Source organism: Rattus norvegicus, chromosome 17, assembly GCF_021556685.1.
Source record: "Rattus norvegicus strain SHRSP/BbbUtx chromosome 17, alternate assembly SHRSP_T2T, whole genome shotgun sequence".
In the NCBI taxonomy this organism is placed as follows: Eukaryota; Metazoa; Chordata; class Mammalia; order Rodentia; family Muridae; genus Rattus; species Rattus norvegicus.
Window position 1 is genome coordinate 31,999,452 of NC_141550.1, and position 22,969 is coordinate 32,022,420.

The 22,969-nt window shown below is 41.0% G+C and overlaps 1 protein-coding gene across 2 annotated transcripts in view; it reads left to right on the forward strand.

Annotated features, from left to right (window-relative positions):
* The first annotated feature begins 664 nt into the window (after positions 1-664).
* Positions 665-22,969, forward strand: part of Gmds (GDP-mannose 4, 6-dehydratase) — a 526,562-nt gene continuing 504,257 nt past the window's right edge. The window contains exon 1 of one of the 2 annotated variants that reach the window (XM_087590059.1): positions 665-892. In XM_087590059.1, coding sequence (XP_087446185.1) covers positions 791-892 — 102 coding nt within the window. In that variant the 5' untranslated portion in view covers positions 665-790. The remainder of the gene's footprint in view (positions 893-22,969) is intronic. The other variant, NM_001039606.1, reaches the window with a different exon arrangement.

Consider the following 22,969-nt stretch of genomic DNA (forward strand, 5'->3'; position numbering starts at 1 on the left):
ATCAACCCCACTTCATGAAATTTGTCTGGTACAGCTTTTACTGACCTGTGCATTTTTGTCAATTGTTTCTTTATGCAGGATGTGGGTAGGGCCAGAAACTTCCAGCCATCCAAGTAAATACTGTTCCTTGAATGGAATTGTTGGGAACTTCCAAACTAGTTCCAAACATTAGCAAACTGCCAGAAGATTCACAGGTTAGAGTAGCCTTGAAACTCGAGTACCCTCAAGAAATGTAAACTGACTTCTCACAAAGACACTGAAGCAGGTTTCCAGAAATTTAATAAGGCCGATGACCCTGGCCTTGTGGTGACTAGATTTGGATTTCAGAGCCTTTTCCTACTGAGAAGGTCAGCCCGTCATTCTTCCTGACATCGTAGGGCGATTTTAGGATTCCTGGAGACCGAGGCCCAAGCAGGCCATATCCTCCACTCAGACGGCAGACTTACATCCTTCCTCTTCCAGGGGCCGGCGCCCTGAGGCCACGCCCCAGAGGGCGTGGCTCAGCGCGGAGACCCCGGCGGGGGCGGGGCTGTCGGGGGCGCTGCTGACGCGTCGCTGCTAGGGCGAGTGACGCGGCGCCAGCCAGGCCGCAGCCCGGCTCGCGCCGCCCGCCCCGGCTAAACTGTCCCGCCCCTCGCTCCACGCCCGGCCTCCCGCGCGCCTTGTCAGACCGTGGTGGCCACTGCAGCTCCTTGAAGCGACTGGCGCACGCACCCTCGTCCCTGCCCCCCCCCGCGGCTTGTTCCACTCCGCCTTCCTATCGGTCGCACGCTCACCCGCCTGAAGCGACATGGCCCACGCTCCCGCTAGCTGCCGGAGATACCCGGGCTCCGGGGATGGCGAGATGGGCAAGCTCAGGAAGGTAGCTCTCATCACCGGCATCACTGGCCAGGTGAGTGCGGGGCGGGGACGAACGGCCTGTAGCCCGGGGGCACGTGGACCGCCTCCCTGCGCAGGGCCGCCCTGCCACGGGGAACTACACTCCACGAGTCCCGGAAGGTGTGAGCGGCCGCGGGATGGGACAGCTTCAACCCGAGCAGCGTGGCTCTCTGAGCGTGCTGGGGGTGTGAGCTGGTGCTACGCACCGGACCACTCTGTTCCACCTGTCCCCTGGTTGACTGTGGCTTTTTCTGCCCTGGAACCCAAGTGAGCTCTTGGAAGGAATTTCATACTTTGCATATCCTGGTGCAGGGAAGAAAAGAGATGAGGGATATATCAGTACGTGGAGTCCCAAAGTGAGACCTGCTTTTCTAATTCCAAAGGCACGAATTCCTTGGGTGAAGTAATTAGACTGTGCTGTCTTGAATGTTGGGACCCCATGTCCTATGCTGGGCATGACTAATTATGACAGTCATCTCATAGAGATGTTGAACAGGGCCAACCACTGCTTTGTCAAATTATGTGGAGTGAGATTTAGGGGAGTTGAAGTAATGTCCTTATTGCTGTAGGACATCTGTTTTGTGTGTATCCCAGGGCATCTGATGGTGGTCAAATCATACTAAAGCAGAGATGGTAAAGATGATAATAAGGCTAATGTGACCCACATCAGCATACTTAGCATATCGTAGCCACTTAGTTAATACTGAGTCATTAGTTTCCACAACAAAGTCCTTATTTCCAGTTCAAGATATGGAAATTGAGGCGTAGGAGTTTGACTTTCCCAACAGGTAGGAAGTATCTTGTTGGGATTGGAAGTGGTCTTAAAGTTCTCTCGTTTTACAGAAGAGCAGATATACAGTCCTCAGACATTAGACTATTTCAGTTTCTAGAACTGATCATTCTTTCAGTTGTCATTGCGTCAGTTGTCATTGTGTCTTGTTTAAGGTACTTACAATAAATAAACGTCTCCAAACTAGTAAGATAGAAGGGTAGGAAAAGGATCCAAGGTTGGGGATGAAGCATCAAGTCAGGGACTCCTCAGAGGTGCCCTGCTCCCTCCCCCCTCCCCCCCCACTCCCATGTCTTTCTTTTCTAATGCTAGACATCTCTTGCAGATGACTCTCTTTCCCCAAGTTTTCAGACTGATTCTTAAGCTCAAATATTAACTACATTCATATAATCTCTAAAGTAAACTTTTATTTAGTATTATCAAGAAATTTAGTTAAGATGTTGCGTGCCATATTAGTATGGCTTATATCAATCTAAGGGGCCAGCATTTTGTATCAGTGCAGCTTAGAAGTAGAGTCTTGCTTAATGGTTGAAAACTGTTGCTGGTAGATACTGCATGGAAAGGAAGGCTTAGAAGTGCCCACCACCCCTCCCCCCAGCAAGCATTCTCCTGAAGTACTACTATACTCAGCATAGCACTTCCTGGCCAGTAGTGTTTGGTTTCTCACTTTATTTCCAACTCCAAACACCCGCTTTGCTCTCATATTTGAAAATTAGATCCCTTTGAGCTCTGACCTACCACCCATCACTTCCCTGACACATCACCCCCCTGACACTCCTCTGTATGCTTTCCGTGCTTGCTTGAGTTGCCTAGGCTTCCTGGTGTACCCGCAACACAGTACCACATTCTGTAGCTGCTACAGCTGTTTGCTGATGAATAGAACACTCTGCTGTTACACGGACTTATTTTCTAGGATAGTGACTCCCAACCTGAGTTTCAAGGACTCCTGAAGGACTGTGACATTAATCTAAGGATCCATGGCTTGTTGTATACACTTTTGCTTAATAATATTGGCTGGGAACTTATTAAGCTACTCACACTGTAGTCATTCTATATATCCTCACCCGAGGGACAGGAGTCACTTGTATTGGGCTGGTTGCTGGTACTGAGTGGCCACGAAGGCCTGGAAGTTAGTGTTCTTATGCCCTCTCCCCAGTAGTTTCCCCTGGAAGCTTTTATACCTAGTCATGTATGATTGTGTCCTTTTAGTCATATACCTAATGAATGCCAGAACTGCAATCTTCAAGAGACAGGCCATTGCTCTAAGTCACTTTGTTACATTGTCTTTATTAAGTCACGTACACTTACATTGGGGTAGGGAGTTGATTCAAGTGGCCCTGCCATGGCACATAGGGTTTCATGTGAAAGTCTTAAGTGGGCCCCAAATTCTACTTGAGAGTAGTGTGCACAGGCAAGGTATCTTGTTGGCTATGTATTTGTAGTCTTACTTTTCAGCTTCTTCTTCTGGTTTTCCCCAGCACCCATAGAATAATATTACACATGATTGTAAGAGAAATTACAGTATTCCCTTGTGCTTTTGTCAACTTGACATGAGCTAGAGTTATTTGGGAAGAGAAATCTCAACTGAGGAAAATGCCTCCATGACATTGCTTGTAGGCAAGTCTTGAAGGTATTTTCTTGATTTATAATTGATGTGGGCAGGCCCGACTCAGTGGGAGTGATGCTACCCCTGAGACAGTTGGTCTAGAGTTGTATAAGGAGGCAGGCTAAGCATTTCTCCATGGTTTCTGTTGAGTTTCTGTTTCTAGTTCCTGCCCTGACTTCCCTCAGTGGTGGGGTATGACCTGAGGACTGTAACATCATCATGGTAGGGAGCATGGCAGTAGGCAGTTGTGGTGCTAGAGGAGAGAGAGGCGGGGGGAGGAAACACTTCCTTCAAGAAGGTTATATGTCCTAATCCTTCTCAAACAGTGCCAGTCTGTGGCTACTAAGCATTCACATATATAAGCCTGTGGTGACCAATGTTACTCAGACCACCACAGTGTCTTACCTGTCCTTGTGATTCTGAGTGGCTTTCTTCGGTTATAGAGCACACAGTATGCCTATCTAATGTGCTCCTGTATCTCAGTGCATTTTAGTACTGGGGGAGGAGTGCTGGGGATGGAGCTTTCTCAGTTTGTTATGGTTCTGCCTCTTGCCTATCCTTGGACGCAGGCTCTCCTAAATCCTTATTGTTAGACATAAGCCATCACTAGGTGTGTGGGCAAACCCAGATTATTTGGCGATGATTCCTTGGCAGAAATCTGATACAAGGAGTGAGGCAAACTATTTACCTGTCAACATTCTGGATGCTTGGTAGGTAATTATTTGGGCAAGGGTTCAGGAGTCATGAACTTTAGTAGAACGCTTATAGAAGACTAAACACGACCCCAGATGGTACCTAATTTTAGAAACTATGTTTGCTGGTCTCAAGAAATTTCTTAAATGACAGGGTTCACTATGCAGTGCAGGCAGACCTGTAATTCACTATGTAGCCTAAACTGGCCTCAAATTCATAGCAATCTTCCTGTTTCGGCTACCTGAGTGCTGTGTGTAGTATGAATTTACAAACCTAATAAGTCTGTATAAAAGACACACAATCCAGGTATTTTATTTGTAAGTCCTCTGCCTAGATTGGGCAGATCTAGGGCTATACTGACTTACTTCCCAGATATGATGCCCCTTGTTACTTGCTGTTTCTCCTGGCCACACAGTTCTGGTGCATTATGGCTTCCTCCTCCTTCTTCCTCTTCTCCCTCCCTCCAGTCCTTTCTCCCTCTACTGCCCAATCACAGGCTCTGGTCTTTTATTGACCAGTTAAATTGGTGAGAAGGCTCACATTGCATCGTTTGAGTACATGAGGATCTGCTCACTGGGGTCAACCACATCTAAGGAACCAGTATTTAGCATTAGAATTCAAGCAGCATCAGACCAACCCACTACAGCAGTGATTGCATGTGTTAATAGTTTGGTTTTAAAAATGGCTATAAATCTGAGAAGTGCTTTTTATGCTCACTGGGCGAGCATGCCCATTGGATGATCAGCTGGTACAGAAATCTGCTGTAAGGAGGCCAGAGAAGTGGAATACTTACTGTGACTCCTGACAGGCATGCTGAAGCTCCACCATTTTCCTCAGTTTTTCTCTGAGGGCTCTAAAAGTAAAGAGGTAAAACTGACAGCAAGAAGCCTTTCCCACCTGTAAACTTCTTAGTATTGACCCTCAAGAGCAGTAGCCAATAATGAAATCCATTATTATTATTTTGGGAATGAAGAGTTATGTCCTGAAGTGAGGTTGGGAGTAGCCAATTCATGTGCTTCTCCAATATCTGGGCTATGCCTTGGAAGTACATTATTGGTGGAATTTTACATCTGGAGAGTGCTGAGATCTGAGATCATGTGTTCATGTCTGCATCCAGTGTGGTGGATGGAAGGGGATTGATTTTGTGCTCATTATAAATTGTTCTCAGCCATCTTGCATCCACTTATCTAATGATGGGAGTGTTGCAGTCCCCATGCTGTTCACTTGCTTTTAAGCTTTGCATGTGGCCTGTTCACAGTTTAGTACTTCTTCTTTCTCTTAAGTAGCTAAGCATCAATTTAGGGTCCTTTTCTTGATTAATTTATCATTTCTTATAGAAGGGATTACATTCTAGTGCAGATATCCTATGCTTAACTATAGAAGTGTTACAATAATGATTAATCTGTCCAATATATGACTGAGTGTTAACTATGTGTCAGGCACTGTGGTTATAACAGACAACAACAGCTTATAGTTTCCATTTATGGTATTGATTTACTAGTAGTGACTATATGAGTATAATAATCAACGTTTGTTGAGCATTTACTTTGTGCCAGGCACCGTTCAAGTGCTTTACGTTTTGTTTAAAATGCAGTACTCATTGAATTAATTACTTATTAACCCTAAGGGGCACAAAGGTTAAGATTATTCAATCAGTTTGCAAAGTCATATTTTAAGTACTAATCTCAATAATTCTTCTTCCTACTAGGTTTAGCATTAGTATTAGTAAAGACATTCCAAGGGTAGATAGCGAAACTGTAAAATTACATATCAAATTTAAATATTTGATGTCTTTATTTTGAGATTGGGTTTTGTGTAATCCAGGCTGGCCTTGAACTTATGTAACCATGGATGAACTAGAATTCCCGATCCTCCTGCCTCTACTTCCACTTCTCTTTCCCAGCACTGGCATTTCAGGCATGCACTGCATACCTGCTCTGTGGTTTATGTGATACTAGTTGTCACACCAATCAGACTGCATTCTGGGCAAGCACTCTTATGGAATGAGTTACATTCCCAACCTCTAAGAGTCTTTATTACTTACAGATTGGTGGATTATAGTAAGTAAATAAACAAACTCATTTATTGGATTATATACCCATTTAATTTTATTTGTGGGATCATTTATTGTTCAGACATTGGAGTCATGTCAGTTAATTCTTTGGTGTGAACATGTTGACAGTTAACTATGAAGACAGTTGCAGAATGGAGCAGAATGAGTTAGGTTTCTAGACCAACTTGGGCTTGAATTGCTGTGTAACTACTTGTAGGCCACATGACTTTTAGTCAGTTTGCTGCATAGTAGGAGTCTTTCTTTACTCTGAGAATGAATCCCTTTCTGCAGATAACAATAACGGTTTTGTTGCATTTTAGCAAAGGAAGCTGAATGGAAAGGTATGGACAGTGAGTCTTAACTTTTAGTGAGGAATACATAGCCAGGAGGGAACGTTTTCTGGTGTTTGAACCAAATACAAGAATGCAGAGTTCTGCTAGGCCAGCCAACTTGGGTTCAGTGTGTCTTGTGAACTGAACGTCCAAAGCAGATCTTGTCTTATCTTCTTATAAGATAACTTCCAGTCTAAATCTTCCTTGCTGGGATTTGCAGTCCTTGGATGAAAGGTTTGTCATAATTGGAGATGAAAGGGATGTCTTGAGCACTGTCCTGCTTTTATCAGACTGTTGTATTTCTTTACATTACATGTAATGAATTGACATGCTGTGTATGGAGGGTCAGAGGCTGGGTTTTAATTCCAGTTAATTGTATGGCTTTACCATTTCCTGAGTTAGTTCTTAGCTTGTAAAGTGAAAGGTTGCCATGTGATTCTAGTCTATTCCAAGTCTATAGTGCTATGACTTTACCACTATATGCTGACTATAGTTTTCTATAAAATAAAAAAAGCAGGTATTATTATATTTAGTAGTAGAATCATTTAATATCAGTTTCAAACATAAGGCTAATGGGAGAATTTTAAAAACAGAACCAGTGAACTATTTACTATATTTATATGTAAGTGTGTAAACTAAGAAGAAATCACATAAGAATTTTATTTAGTTAGAATTTGTTAGTGAGGCTAGAATGAAAAATCTGAGCTGCTCATCTCTGTACAGATCAACCAAGAGTGTGTTGTTGTTGTTGTTCTTGTTTGTTTTGTAGTTGTTTTTGTGGGGAGGTGGTGAAGGATTTTCAAAATTCCTGTTACCTCTTTTTTTGTGAATATCAAAATATACAAACACTTGTTTGAACCACAGGTTCATATAGTTGAAAGGTTTTTTTTGTTTGCTTGGTTTTTTTTTCTTTGTGAGACAAGGTTTCTCTGTGTATCCCTGGCTGTTTAGTTGAGAACTTTATTTTAATAAGTATTTATAGAGATGTACTGTGCGCAGATCTAGGTGATGGGGATGTGGTAAATAAATGTGCCTTTATCTTCAAGGAGTTGATAGACTAATGGGGTAGGTGTGAGATAAATACTTTTATTGCTGTGTTAATGATAAATTAATTACTATTACAAGAAGACTTGCCCTCAAACATCATGTAAAATATCATTAAGGCCACAGGTTAATTGAGCATCTCCACTGAGGTGTCCCACTGAAAGTTCATTTCCCTTTTCTCTTTTAGAAGACAGGTCTCACTAAATTGCCTTGGGCTCAGACCTGGAGCTGCTATCTTTTTGTCACCTCTTCATCCCGAGTGACTGGGATCATTGACTTACATCAGCAGGCGTGGCTGAATTGAACATCTTTTACCAAGGAAGTTTCTGATTATAAATGCCATGCTTGAGAAAGAATTAATTATGAAGGGCTATGGGGATGGGTCTCAAGGCAGCTCACCAATACCTGCTCTGGGACATTTGACATTTTTTTTTCTGGCCTCTGAGGGCCACTTGAATGCACAAACCTCCATATAGACACACACACACACACACACACACACACACACACACACACACACACAATTACAAAAAAAGTAAAGATAGGATCTTACTGGGTTTGTCCAGTAGCTTTTAGCTTTTGGGCACAGGTGGTTTTGTGCCTCAGGAGAACATGGATTACAGGAACATGGTACTGCATGATGTGCCACTGAGGCATTACCTGTATGCTGCTTTATTTTTCTTTTTAGAATAAGTCAGGAATATTTTGCACACAGTACTTCTCCATAAATATTTACTAAAATAAGTCTCTCAACTAAACAGCCAGGGATATACAGAGAAACCCTGTCTCAAAAAGAAAAACAACAACAACAACGACAAAAAACCTTTCAAGTATATGAACCTGAGGTTCAAACAAATGTTTATATAATTTTAATAGTCATAGAAAAAGAGATAGTTGAAGATATTGCTATTTTTATTCTCATTTTATTTTTAACATTGATGACTTGCCATCTTGTGATTACATAGTTAAAAGGTCACATTCACTGATGGGCCAAAACTAATTTTTTGCTGTTGTTGTGAGGCCTAGAAAGGCAGGCCTTAATGGCAAAAGCAATAGCGTGTCAGAGACACATACAGCAAATATAACTGAGTCCTGGTTCTGGCTGAAATCTAAACTCAAATGCTGCTTTCAAAAGTAAGTTCAATGAACAAAGTGTATCACCTCCCTAGTGCTCCTAGCAATCCAGTTGGTCTCCTTGATTCTTCATTTCCTTACTTCATTCCTTACCTCATTCCTTCACCCCCTATTTTTTGGGGGGGTTGATGCCTTTAATCCCAGCAATTGGGAGGTAGAGGCAGGTGGGTGTAGTGTAAGGCCAACCAGTCTACAAAACAAGTTTGAGGACAGCCAGGACTATACAAAACAACCACAACACATAAAAATACTGCCCTTACTAAAAAAACAAAAGCAAAAAAAAAAAAAAATCCTAAGCTATGTTATAGCTTAATTAGAAACCAATTGTTAAGAATTCCTTTTCCAAGGCAGACTTTATCATGTACCCAATAGTTTGTGAACGAAACAGATTTTATTATACCTATAGTCTTCTGCATAAGAGTGCCTCAGTAAACACTAATTCAATAAAAGTCAGTCATACTTTTCATAGTCATGTGGTTGTGAACAGTCTATGTCTTTGCATAATTAATAAAAAGTTCTTTTGCATGTTTAAGCACATCTCTCCCAACAGGGCTTATCAAACAGGGCTATTAACAGGTAATTTAAGACAATCTGATTATAAAGACCACCAGAAGACCTTTGCTTTATCTGCATTTGTTTTATGCTGAATTTATTCCTGTGCCATGAGTTTTTGTTTCTTCTGGGATATCTTTTTCTTCTGTGAAATGTCTCTTCTGGCTTTGGAACAATCTGTTCCTTCTCAGTGAGGATCATCTCAATGTGGCAGGGGAGCTCATGTATGGGTTAATCAGTCATGAGCTCTGTAGGTTCCTCTGAGCATCTTAGGTGCCTTGTTCACCTGGCTGTGTTCAATGATAGAGAATCTACATCTGAACCCTTAGCTCAGCATTACTCTCTGCATTTTTAAGCATGTGCAGCAAAAATCCAGCACTCTTTTTTTGGCCACCATCCCTGTGTCCAGCCCCACTCTTGGCCTGGGCACATCTACCAACTCCACCATTTTACTGCTGGAATGCCACTGGTTGCTTCTGTAAAGTGACATCCTTTAGATATGCATACCCTTGATGGCCTGGGTAGTTTCCTAGGTGTTCTTAAAGTGAATATGAAGGTTTGAACCTCTTGATTTGCATTTGAGTTTTCTGGGTCAAGAGAGTAGTGAACCATCTTCACAGGTCACCTCTGGCCACTTACAGGAAGAGCTCACTTCCTCATTTTTAAGATGAGATTAAATGTACACACATCATAAACCGATTACAGACTAGAAATGTTGATTATAATGGTAATACATACAGTGCAGAAACTTTATGGAATGGTAAATCTTACCATTTTCAAATTTCCCAAGATAGGGAGGATTGAGAGGATGGAAATGCATTTTAGAAAGAAGTTTGCAGGATAAATTTGAAAATAATGAAGGAATGAAGACAAGGAAAGCCAGCTCTTGAATTGTGTTATAAGGGGAGGATGAGAACACGCCTAGTTGTAAAGGAAAGGGAATGGGGTACAGCAATGTTTTGTGGTGAGCTGCATGTAGGAACCTTAGAAATGGAAGATTTATTGACCTAAGACAGTTCTGGAGACTTACCCGGATGGCATTGCCACGACCAGAGAGAGATGCAGCCACTGGGAGGAATGCTAATTTTAATCTTAGTTCAGATTTTGTGAGGATAGTTGAATTACTGGGTTCCCTTGGATTTGAGGTGAGAGCATACGGCTTAAGTTCAAATAACCTGGAAGGTATTTTAAAGTTCATTTTTGGGATGATGGTGATCATGTATCACGGTCCCTTTCTTGTAACATCCTAGACAATATCAGAGTGTAGCAGTCAGAGATGGAAGCCTTAAGAGGGCCCCTGATGGCTTGCTCTTGTCTAGAATGCTTTGTGGTGGTGTGGTGGAGGTGTGTGTGTGTGTGTGTGTGTGTGTGTGTGTGTGTGTGTGTGTGTGTGTTAATGTTAACAGCCATAATTAAAAGCAACTTGTGAAGGAAATAGTGTATTTGGTTTATACTTTCTGATTATAATACCTCATTGAGGGAATCTAGGGCAGGAGCTCAAGGAGGCACTGAAGCAGAAACCGTGGGAGAACACTGCTTATTGGCTTGTTCCCAGGCTCACATTCAGTTACTTTTCTTGTTTGGCCAAGACTCACCTGCCTAGCAATGGCCCTCCCCACAGGAAGGTTGGGCTCGTCCACATCAATCAGAAATCAAAACAAAACAAAAAACCCCACAGAGGTCCTCGAATTGACACACCCTCAGGTAACTTCAGGTTCCAAGTTGACAACTAAAGCTAATAGCAGCATCTTCTTTAACTTCCAGAACGTTCTCTGGCTCCTACTTTTCTAGCATCTGGCTAGCATTTTCCTTAAGATTTGTCAGTACACATCATTTTCCTCCACCGCCTTCTTTCCCTGCCTCGTCTTTTTGTTTATGTTTTCCTAATGCCACAGCATTGCCCGAGACCTCTTTAGCTTTCAGTTTGTCACCTTTTCATTCTTTCCTTGAGACGTTTTGGGAAGTCCACATTCCCACGGTAAAAGGAGGCAAAGTGCTTAACTCCAGTGAGATGCTCCTGAGAGTGTAACACATGTGGAACAAGTTAGTGAGGTGTTCTTGAAGATAATCCTGGAGGGCTGAAAGCAGAGGCTTAGTGTTCTTGGCTCGCTCCCTCCCTGTGTAGACAGACTTTGTTTTTTTGTGAAACTGATAAACAGTTCTTGTGCCAAATCTGTCACTTACCTGCTCAACTGTTCCTGTAAATCTGCTTGTTGAAATGCTGCTTTCTAGAACATCACTTTGGTGTTGAATTTTATAGAAGGGTATCTTATAGAATTAGAGTTAGATTTTATATACAGAGACTTTCTTTGCTGAATGGTATTTACCTTATTTTTTCCTCTGGACTGTTCAGATGATACTTTTTAAAAAGGTACTACTTGTAAATTTGGCAGGAATCCTTTTTCAGACCTTCATATTAATTGTTTTGGCTTTAAGCTGAAAAAAAGATACTTTTAGAAAATATTTATATCCATAAACTATAGGAAATTTACCTCTAAAGTGTGATATAAATGCTTGTGTATTAGGGTTGATTGTTGTTTGAATGAATTGCTTGGTTATATTTAACAGAAACATGTTCCTTAATGCAGGGTGAAAAAGTCTCTTATTTGCCACATCAGTTTCTTTTTAAATTAAGACATAATTTTCTGTTTCTTGCATGCACCCTTAGGTTGACTGGTTTTTCATAAAATAATTTTTCTCTTTTTAAACATTTTCTTATGACTGTATAGCTGGTGGTGTCATGTAAGCTGTGACTCATTTCTGGAGGTCAGAGGGCAGTTTGGAGGAGTAGGATCTTTCCTTGTGCCCTGTGGGACCTGGGGTTGAGCTCAGATTGACATGTTTGGTGACAAGCACTTTTACCCACTGAGCCTTCTTAATTAGCCCAATATTTATACGCTTCTTTATCTATTGGAATTTTGTAGGTATATTCAAATGCCAGTAGAATTTTTCAGTGATCATAGATGTAGATCTCTTTGTAGACTTATAGTGGACTCTTTCAAAATGTAATCATGATTGGAAAAGACCTATTGGTCAAAATGCAAATAGCTTCCTCTTGAGTGAGTTGTTCAAAGGAGAAAGGTAACAGGAACCTTGGTTGTCAAGAGTTGTTGGAATTCTGGTATTTTTCCACACTTGGAGACTAACAAGATAACTTGCATGGTTGCAGAAGACGTCAGGGTCAGGGACAAATGACATTATTTCTTATGGCCCTTTAGGCAGTATGAGTTCATATCTGCACAGTTGTTTTCATAGCATTCTCTTCCTTTGCTCCTAAGATTCTTAGGGTGGCATGCTGAGCTTAGATGAAAGCTGCTGTTCTTTGGTTTTGTACCACAATAGAGAAAATATGAGATTAGGAAACTCAATGATTATGATTATTATTGGTATGAGATCTTGGTATGTTTCCCAGACTGGTCTTGAACTAGTGGAACTAGTGGAAACAAGTGTTCGTGTGTGTCTTGGATTAGTGGAATGAGCTTCTATAACCAACTAGGAAACTAATCTTTTCATGGAGCCCGCTAGTGTGCTGCTTAGTTTTTGTCAACTTGACACAAACTAGAGTCATCTTGGGAGAAGGAAACTCAGTTGAGAATTTGCCTCAGTCAGGTTGGCCAGTAGGGAAGTCTGTCTGTGGGCGTTTTCTTGATTAATGTGGGAAGGCATAGCCTGGCCTGGGGTCCTGGATTGCGTATAAAAGCAGGTCGAGCAAGTCCTAAAGAGCAAGCCAGTGAGCAGCATTCCTCCTCGGTTGTACTTTAGTTCCTGCCTGCAGTTTCCTGCTCTGCCTTCCCTTCATGATAGACTGTAAGATATAGGATGAAATAAACCCCTCCTTCCCATGTTGCTTTAGGTCACGGTGTTTCATCACAGCAACAAGAAGCAGACAGCTAGTAAACATGCCCAGACTTTGCCTGAGGGAAACAGTAACTAGACTATTTTAGGTAGAACAGAAATATCTCTGCTCCAGAGAAAGACATTAACTCTATTTAAAGGCTATCAAAGGGTTCTGAAAAGATGGTGCAGAACAACAGTGACCAGTGCTTTTCCTTAGGAGATGTCCTTGTAAGAACGAGTACTAAAAGTTTGTGATGGGAGAATCAAAAGAAATCCTGCCCACTGGATTCAGTGGAGGGAGTCTGTAGAGGGGACAAAAGGCTTTGCCTTGTGTTTGTGTTTATATCTGGCACAAATAACTTAGGCTGTCAGTGTCCATGAGAATAAGGGCTGTTTTACTACTGTGTTCTTAGCACAGTGCTTAGAATATGGTAGGTTCCGAATAGTATTTGTTGAATACTCTGAAGTTACTGTCACCTCTATAAAACTTGAGAAAAAGTGTACTAGGTGAAAGAGGCCTGGGATTGGAGGTGTCATGCTTTGGAGGGGATCTGACAACTGGAACCTCTGGGCCAAACCTAGTTGTCACATTTTTTGTCAATAGTTGTGTTGGAGCATAGCTACTACACCTGTTTGTTTCCATAGTTTGACTTTCCACAGAGTTGACTAGCCACAGCAGAAACTGTGGCTTGCATAACCTCAATTATTTACAATGTGGATGATTGTTGAAGCTTTTTTGCCAAATGTAGCATAGGGCCATGTTCCTCAAGAAGATAACTGGATTGCCATGAATGTAGACGCTATCTCTAGAAGGGAAGGTGAGTGGAAGGGATAGAAGGGGAGAAGAGAGTAGTGAAAAAGAACCAGGGAGGCCTGAGTGCTTTGAGGTTTGTTTTGGGGAGAGGTGAAAAATATAATAACATAAATTTACTATTAGTGAGACATTTAGTATATTTATCATGATCATGTTGTACAACCACTATTGTCTAGTTCCATAATATTTTCTATAACTTCAAAGTGTTATTCATTCTTATTATCTCTGGATTTCTCCATGCTGGAAATATACAAATGGTTATGTGACATTTGGCCTTTCTGTATAGTTTCTATCACTATAAAAATTATAAAAAGCTTGTTGAGTTTTGTTTTCTATTGCTATAGAAGACCCGAGACCAGATACATCTCTAAAGGAAGGAAAGTTATTTTGGTTCACAGTTTTAGACTGGGAAATGTAAGATTTACATTTTGTACGGGTCAAATGCTGTTTTAATTTATTGAGAAGAGTAGGCTTGTATGGATAAGAGAGATCACACTGCAACAGAGCAAGCTCAACTTTGTTTATAATAATATGCTCCTGTAGTAACTGGATTAGTCTCCTGAAATCAAGATGTCACTCTTCTATCACAAAGGCTGTTTCACCACTACCCAGACATTGCCAATTCAACTCTATTTCCCATACTGCCACATTGAAGAATTAAGTTCCAGTATGATAGTGGCTGACAAAGGAAAATAGCAGTTAGATTTTTGTGCTGTAACGTGGGTCAGAACTTCATTTCTTTTTATGGCTAAACAGCATTCCCCTGTATGGGTAGACATGCCACGTTTTGTTTATTCACTCACCTGCTGATGGTGATGTGCGTTATTCATCTTTTGGCACTTGAGAATAATGCTGATTGACTGTTCCTGTACAGGTAACCATTTGAGCACCTGTTTTCAGTCCTCGTTGGTATACCCCATGGAGGAGTTGCAGGTACAACTGTTTCACACAGCATCACGAAAAACACCTTTTGCTTTTGATGAAGTTATTTGGAGATTTCAGGGAGTGAAGGAAACAGCAGCCAGAGTAGAGTTAATACAACAGGTCTTAGCTCTGCTTGGAAAGTTTGACTGAGAAGGAGGGCAATTTCTTTTCTGTTGTGGGCATGGAAGACTACCAAAGGGTAGTTCTTTTTCACACGGGGTCTTTGTGTGTGGCCCTGGCGATCTTGAATTCTCGCTCTTCCTATTTTCCTAAGTACTGGGGTTATAGGGATGTGCTAGGATATATGACCCTTAGGAATATTTAGTTTGTATCATGACAGGAGGAAAATGTTTCTTTACAGTGACAGAAACAAGAGAAGGAAAGGATGCTAGAGGTCTGGAGGATTGGGTCCTGCATTAGTGCTGTCCTATGGTGGGTACTCTGCCTTAACGTGTGGGTGCTCTCTGGTCACTCTCAGTCAGCTCTTCAGTCTGCATGTTGCCTTTATGGATCACTTTGCTAATTCATTTTGCATTTTCATTTCCATTGCTTCCCAGTAAGTTCTTTGACTGAACTTCAGTAAAAAATGATAGATTCTAATGGTGCTGATAGTTGAGAAGGATCAGAAACTGCTTTCCAGGTTCTTCAAGAGCACATGGAAGTAGACTAGATCACACAGGGAGCTCGTGGTTGGATTAGGGCAGGGAATTTCATGGATATGAAGTCTGATGATATTGGGATCTGATGTTTCAGAAGCGATCTGTAGGAGTAGGGATAAGATATTTCTTAGGACATAGCCTTTTGCATCTGAGAAAATGGAAATGAATGACTGAGTGAATAGGACTCCTGAATGTCAGTAGCTTCCAGTTTTTATATATGCAGGTTTTATAAGTGTAGTGACCAAGTTTGAAATAATTGAAAATAAGAGCTTTAGGAAGGACATATTACCATCCGCTGTCAGTCATTTAGTTAAAAGATTATTTTATTCACTAAAGTGTAACAAAGACATATATGACCACTAGGTTATACTTTTAGCTATGTAAATTACTTTAATATCTTTTTTTTGGCATTTTGTCAAAGAATGGATTAAGCACATGCCATGGATTCTCCATTAGTCTGTAAAGTACATTGGGAACCATTTCACTGGTTGTTTACTGAGATTAAAACGTAAGAAAAAAAATCACGTGGCTGCGTCTCAGAACCCTAGTAAAGATTTCCTAGAGGTAGGGATCTTGTCTTAATCTCTGGTGACATCATTTTAGATTACACAAAACTCATCAGCTTACACTATGACCTAGAGTAGGGCTCAGTGCTAGGTACTAGGACTGTCTGGAAGGGCACTGTGTGTACTATATAAAACTCAAACCTTTATCCTTCCTGGGGACTATTTGATATTGAGCACTTTGTAAGGTGCTTGGGCAGCATGGTTGATTTTTTTCCCCCTCTGTCATGCTGGGCAGACTTTACATGATCATATCTCATAAAGAAGGCCATAAAACTAGTAGAGTCAGGAGCCCCATTGCGTCCTTCTAGTTCTGATTCTGCAGCCATGCGAAGAATATGAATATGCATGGGAAGACAATTCAAACTATTATGATGTTGTAAGTATCATGAAACTGAAATAAAATTTTAGGGTACTTCTAGGAAATGACAAATTTTGTAATTTTGACTGTGGTCTTTTGTCCCCCACACCCTTTTTATGCTGTTTGATTTAGACATCTAGTTGATTTTATTGCATAGTAACCCGTGGTTATATGCTCTCTCTGTCTGGCTTTAAATATGTTTCAGAATGGAGTAGGGCAAGGATTAGAATTCCTTTTCTTCTTTCAGCTTTTTAATAAATTATAGTATACCACATCATAGTAGTTTAAATGTCTTTTTCTCATCTGTCTTGCTATTTTGACTAGTTTAGGGAATTTTGAGTTAACTTGTATAGAGCTCTCTGTCCATTGATTTGATTTTCAATCTTTATTGATGCTGAACATGTAGGTTTCAAGCCTCTTTAAGCATAATCACAAGTTTGAATTTTTGCCAGGCTTAAGAGAATTTGACTTTAATCATCGTGAACTAGATAATATTTTAAAAGAAATTCTTAAATCTAGACCAGGGAAATGATTGAAAGCCCAGCTGAAACCTTATGAGGCTTACCGTGTAGGACACAGTGGCTAGACGGGTGTTTAAGGGTGAGTCTAGGAAACCTGAAATTGCTGTTTAGCTCTTTGAAAAATGTAGATCACTTAGCCTTTATGAGAGTAGTGTTTTCCCCATCATTTCTATAAATATAAATTTCAGGAAATAAATGTAAATGCATATAGGGAATAAAGGCATCTAATTTTATTTTAGCCTTTTAAGGTTAAAATTTATAATATGTATAATATCTAACATTTAATAGGACATTGAGTGATGTGGATCGTAGTTAATACTTAGGTTTGGGAGAGATTTCAGGATGACTCTTCTGATGGACCCTGAAGAGGAAATGAGTTGTTGCCTCTGCTGAGGAGAGAGATGAAGGCTGTTATGGGAGAGGCGGAACTTCATGGACTGAGGTTACCTATCATGGAATGTAGGGAAGAATAAGCTTTGAGGTTTACAAAATGGAGTTATGCAGAACAACAGGGGTGGTGTGAAGTTCTCCTTACGAAGAACAACCAAGTATGCTTTCAGAGGTTATCTTGGTTTTGTGAGTTTTTTTTCTTTTGACAAATAATCCTATTAAAAAATGGGGCTCAGAGCTAAACAAAGAATTCACAGTTGAGGAATTCCGAATGGCTGAGAAACACCTAAAGAAATGTTCAACATCTTTAGTCATAAGGGAAATGCAAATCAAAACAACCCTGAGATTTTACCTCACACCAGTGAGAATGGCTAAAATAAAAAACTCAGGTGACAGCAAATGCTGGCGAGGATGTGGAGAAAGAGGAACACTCACTCCTCCATTGTTGGTGGGATTGCAGACTGGTACAACCATTCTGGAAATCATTCTGGAGGTTCCTCAGAAAATTGGACATTGAACTATCTGAGGACCCAGCTATACCTCTCTTGGGTATATACCCAAAAGATGCCCCAACGTATAACAAAGACACGTGCTCCACTATGTTCATCGCAGCCTTATTTATAATAGCCAGAAGCTGGAAAGAACCCAGATGCCCTTCAACAGAGGAATGGATACAGAAAATGTGGTACATCTACACAATGGAATATTACTCAGCTATCAAAAACAATGACTTTATGAAATTCATAGGCAAATGGATGGAACTGGAAAATATCATCCTGAGTGAGGTAACCCAATCACAGAAAAACACACATGGTATGCACTCATTGATAAGTGGCTATTAGCCCAAATGCTCGAATTACCCTAGATGCACAGAACACATGAAGAAGGATGACCAAAATGCAAATGCTTCACTCCTTCTTTAAAAGGGGAACAAGAATACCCTTGGGAGGGAATAGGGAGGCAAAGTGTAGAACAGAGGCAGAAGGAAAGCCCATTCAGAGCCTGCCCCACATGTGGCCCATACATATACAGCCACCAAACTAGATAAGATGGATGAAGCAAAGAAGTGCAGGGCGACAGGAACCGGATGTAGATTGCTCCTGAGAGACACAGCCAGAATACAGCAAATACATAGGTGAATGCCAGCAGCAAACCACTGAACTGAGAATAGGACCCCCGTTGAAGGAATCAGAGAAAGAACTGGAAAGCTTGAAGGGGCTGGAGACACCATATGAACAACAATGCCAAGCAACCAGAGCTTCCAGGGACTAAGTCACTACCCAAAGACTATACATGGACTGACCCTGGGCTCCAACCCCATAGGTAGCAATGAATATCCTAGTAAGAGCACCAGTGGAAGGGGAAGCCCTTGGTCCTGCCAAGACTGAATCCCCAGTGACCATGATTGTTGAGGGGAGGGCGGTAATGGGGGGGGGGATGGAGAAGGCAACACCCATATAGAAGGAGAGGGGGAGAGGTTAGGGGGATGTTGGCCAGGAAACCGGGAAAGGGAATAACAATCAAAATGTAAATAAGAAATACCCAAGTTAACAAAGATAAAAAAAAAGATTTATTTTTATTTATGTTTCTGGGTCAAAATGAGTAAATGCTGGTACTTGCGGATGCCAGAAAAGGGCATCAGATTCCTGGGAGCTGGAGTTAGGTGGTTGTGAGTTGTATAATGTGGCAGTTGGGGATGGGACTCAGGTCTTCTGGACAGCGGCAGATCTCTGACTGCTGAGCCACCTCTTAAGCCTCAATCCAACAGTTGTTTTAAAACACTGTGTGTGTTTGCACATGTGTATGTGCACGTGTGCGTGTGTGTGTGTGTGTGTGTGTGTGTGTGTGTGTGTGTGTGTGCATGCTGAATCTTCTCTCCAGGCTTATAATTTAACATTTTTTGTGTTATATTTAGTTATTAGAAGATTGGGTGAGATAATAGACCAAGGATCGGTCTCTGGTGTTTCAACCCTTTACAAAGAGAAGTCAGAAGAGAACTAGATGAATACATGATCTTTGACCTCAGTATTTTCTGAGTACTTTGAACAAATTTCTGAATCTCTGTACATCATCCTTTACTTGTACCAGAAAGTAAATAAAATCTGAGCTGCACTAGGAGTAAAAGTGCCACATGTAATTGTAATTAGAAAATGGAACACTAGCGTCTGTCATTTTGGGTTTTCTAGTGTACTAGGCTTTATGCTAGCTACATACCTGTGACATTCCCTTATTCTGCAGTTCACAATTTTTTTCCTAAGTATTTTCATTCAATGGTTAATAGAATACACAGATGTCGAAGCCATAGCTAGCTATGACTACTTGTATTTGCTTTTATCTCAAACTGGCCTTGGATACTAGGAGCCAAACCCAGGTCCTCTGCAAGAACAAGTGATCTTAACCAGAAGACATTTCTCTCTTTTTGGAGCCATTTTGCATATTTAATGAAGGGCTAATCTTGCTGGACATAGTGGTGAATACCTGATAATTCCAGCACTTGGGGTGCTGAGGTAGGAAATCTCTAGTGTGAAGTTGTATGATACTTATGTTGATATGGTCTTGCTGCTTATAGCAGCGTAAAGCCAATAACTCTTAGGCCAGTAATATCTGCCATCCTTGTTTCTTTAGAAAAAGTTAGTGAAGGTAAATTGTACTTCTGTCGCTGGGATTGCATTTCCTCCAGGTTTTGCACTGAAAGTAAGGTCTGAAGAATTATCTGTTTTCATATTATGTCACAATATGGACTCTGCACAGGCCTGGGCAAGTGTTGACAAAGGGTCATATAGCCCTGTCTTGATTCTGATGGGTGTGTGTCCATTTCCCACCTTGCCTAGAAATACAGCAGAGTACTGAGAAAATGAAAACTTTGGAGGCCTGCATCAGATAGTGGCTAGTGTTCTCTGCAACAGGGTGTGTGTGTGTGTGTGTGTGTGTGTGTGTGTGTGTGTGTGTTTCTGAGGAGTGTCTTAAAACAAATTGCTTGTGGATAGATAACAAAGAATTTTATATGTAATTGACAATTCCCTTTATGTTGAAAAACTGTGGTCCCTTACCCAAGGAGGGCTGAAGAGGGAGAGGCTCATATGGCCAAGGGGCAAGGTTCTTTCTGGATTTCTCTGTTGGTTTTCCTGTTCTCGAAAGCTTTACTTTGGGAAGCTTGGGTAAAGGTTAACAGTATAAATCACGTACCACTGACCTGGTCAGTATTGTACCTCCACACTTCCAGGACACTGTGCTGTTGGCCTCCCTTACTAATTATTTTTCTTTCTTCTTTTTGTTATCCCCACTTTGCCATTTCTCCCTTTCAGTCTCCTATATCTTCTCCCTAGCCCGTTAGGCCTTCGGGAGTTGAAGTGGGAACAGCTTATCATCTGGGGATGAAGTTTCCATGCTAATGAGGAGCAGTGAGCAGAAAGCTGTAGTGGCAGCCGTGTCTTTCTGTGGTCCAGGTGTGACTGCCTGTGGGTGGTCATCATGCTTCAGACAAGTTTATCAACAAATATTGGAGTTCTGTTTTACTAGCCCTAGAAGGGACATTTGTGTGCTTATAGGACAGGGTCCAGATGGAAACTGGAACTTTCATATCACCCTTGAATCATTTCCTTGTTCTGTTCTGTATTAGCGCTTTGTGACTGTTTCCTTCTGGTTCCAGTTTCCTGGACAATTGTAGGTGCTTTTATAACTCCTTTGTGCTATGCTATTGATCATCAGTGTTGGTTTATGGCAAACACTGATCTGGATACACTCTGGAAAATACAAAGGTTAGCAAATGAGTCATCATTTGCATCAGGCAGCATAGTACCCATTAAAATGAACATCAGAAGAGGGCTGTGGTGAAGGTGCAAGTTGTAATGGTGGATGCTCTGTGTTTAACAAAACCCGTAGGACAAGGGGTCGTCCCTAACCCCAGGTTTCAAGTTAAGGATGCATGTGCATGGAAATCTTTTCTACGTCAGTTCTTAGACCTGAGAACTTGAGGAAATTATCAACTCTCAGGTCTTAGTTTTCTTTTTTCTTTCTTTCTTTCTTTTTTGTTTTTTGTAAAATCTACTTTATGACAGGAGTTAAAGGTCACAGTACTGTGTAGAATACTTAATGATGATTCACTTTGAATTATTCTGCATGTTAGATTTACCCTGATCCACCGTTCTCTTCCTGAAGACATGGCTATAATTTGAGTGAATGATTCGACTGTCTTTTCTCTGCAAGCCTAGCTAAGCATGCTTTATTCAGGTACTATATTAGTCATCAAATGCTATACTACAGATTTAGTCTTTTTTACCATTTCTTATGTGACACAGTACCAGACCTGCATATAGAATAGTTCTCACTGTTAATTTCTTTGCCTTATAACTATAAACTTATACATAAAATAGTTAAAAACTAGATAGCAAATGCTTTTGAGAATTATTTCTTTTATAAGAACATTTACTGAATCTTTAAGTTTGAAGATAATTAGGTTACAAATTGGAATAGTTTCCAACTTCCTGACATATTGATAGGATTCCCAACATCATAACTTCAATGAAAGTGCCAAGTTATCTATGTTTTGATGCCCAGAGGTCAGTGTTGCACCTATGGTCAGTGTTGTAATTTAGAGCTCTCTGATCTAAAAGTGGAACTAAAATAGAGTTCAGTGCTCTATCGTTTGTGTCAGTATGATTGCTGGGGTCACATTTACACAAGCCTATCACCAGCTTCTATTTTACAACCTACTGTCTTTACCACTTCCTTATATCTTACTGTATTTGATTACATTTACCAACACACCCTGCAATGTTATACAGGATTATCAGTAACACTTCATGCTGAAGCAGTGTTACCTTGTATTTTACTTGTTTTGTTGACACCTCTAGTCAATGCTGGATATTTTTCTTCCTTGATTGTTCACTCCTGACTGGGTTTCCTTCTATATCATTGTCTGTTTTCTCCTGTGTTTGAAGGTGGACACACCACAGTATCCTATTTCTGGCTCCATGCTCTGCTTTGTTTCTGTGTGTACAGCTGCAGTCTGCCTGTCTTGGGACTATATCAGCAGTGCCCATAGCCTAAGTTTGTTTCTAAGTTCAAGACCCTTAATTGAAATTCCTCAACGAATCTACGAAGGTATTTCCTGTTCCACAAATCCAAAGATAAACTAATCTTTCAATTTTCTATTCTCTTCTCCTATCCTAATGCAGAGAAGCACCATTCTCCAGCCAGAGTAAAAAGTCCTGGAGTCATCTTATTGTCTCTCTCTTTTTGTGTCTTCATCAAGTCCTTTTTATTTTATCCCACTGATGTTGCCCTGGCAACTGTTTCAGCTCAAGTCAACCTTCATATCCTATCCCGATATTACAGTCACCATCTACCCAGTCTCTTTTTAGCCTTTCTCTCTATTCATTTACCATCAGAATTGCTTGGGTCCTTTGTTTATGTGTACCCTTTTAGTCATTTTGTACTGCTGACACTTTCTTGGACTCAGAATGTCAGTTCTCCAGAGAAACTGTATACATCCAGAAAGACTGTGCACAAGCAGAAAGAGACAGGTTTATTTGGAGGAGTTGGCTTCTGCAGTAGAGGTGGAGGCAGTGTGGAGAGGGGATAGCTGGCATGCTGTTCACCCTGGGAGGACTTGATAGGACAGCCTCCTGTCTCCTGGAACCCTTGCTTCTACAGTTAAAACCTCTCTCCCTTGAGGTAGTAAATGATAAACCTTCCCAGCATCATCTAGGCTGGAGTTGAACCAGTGGTTTGGGTATAATAGCCTCGCTAAGTTGACATACAAAGTTAACCATTCAGTGTCATCCTCCACTTTGCTTATGGTCTTATTTCTGGCCA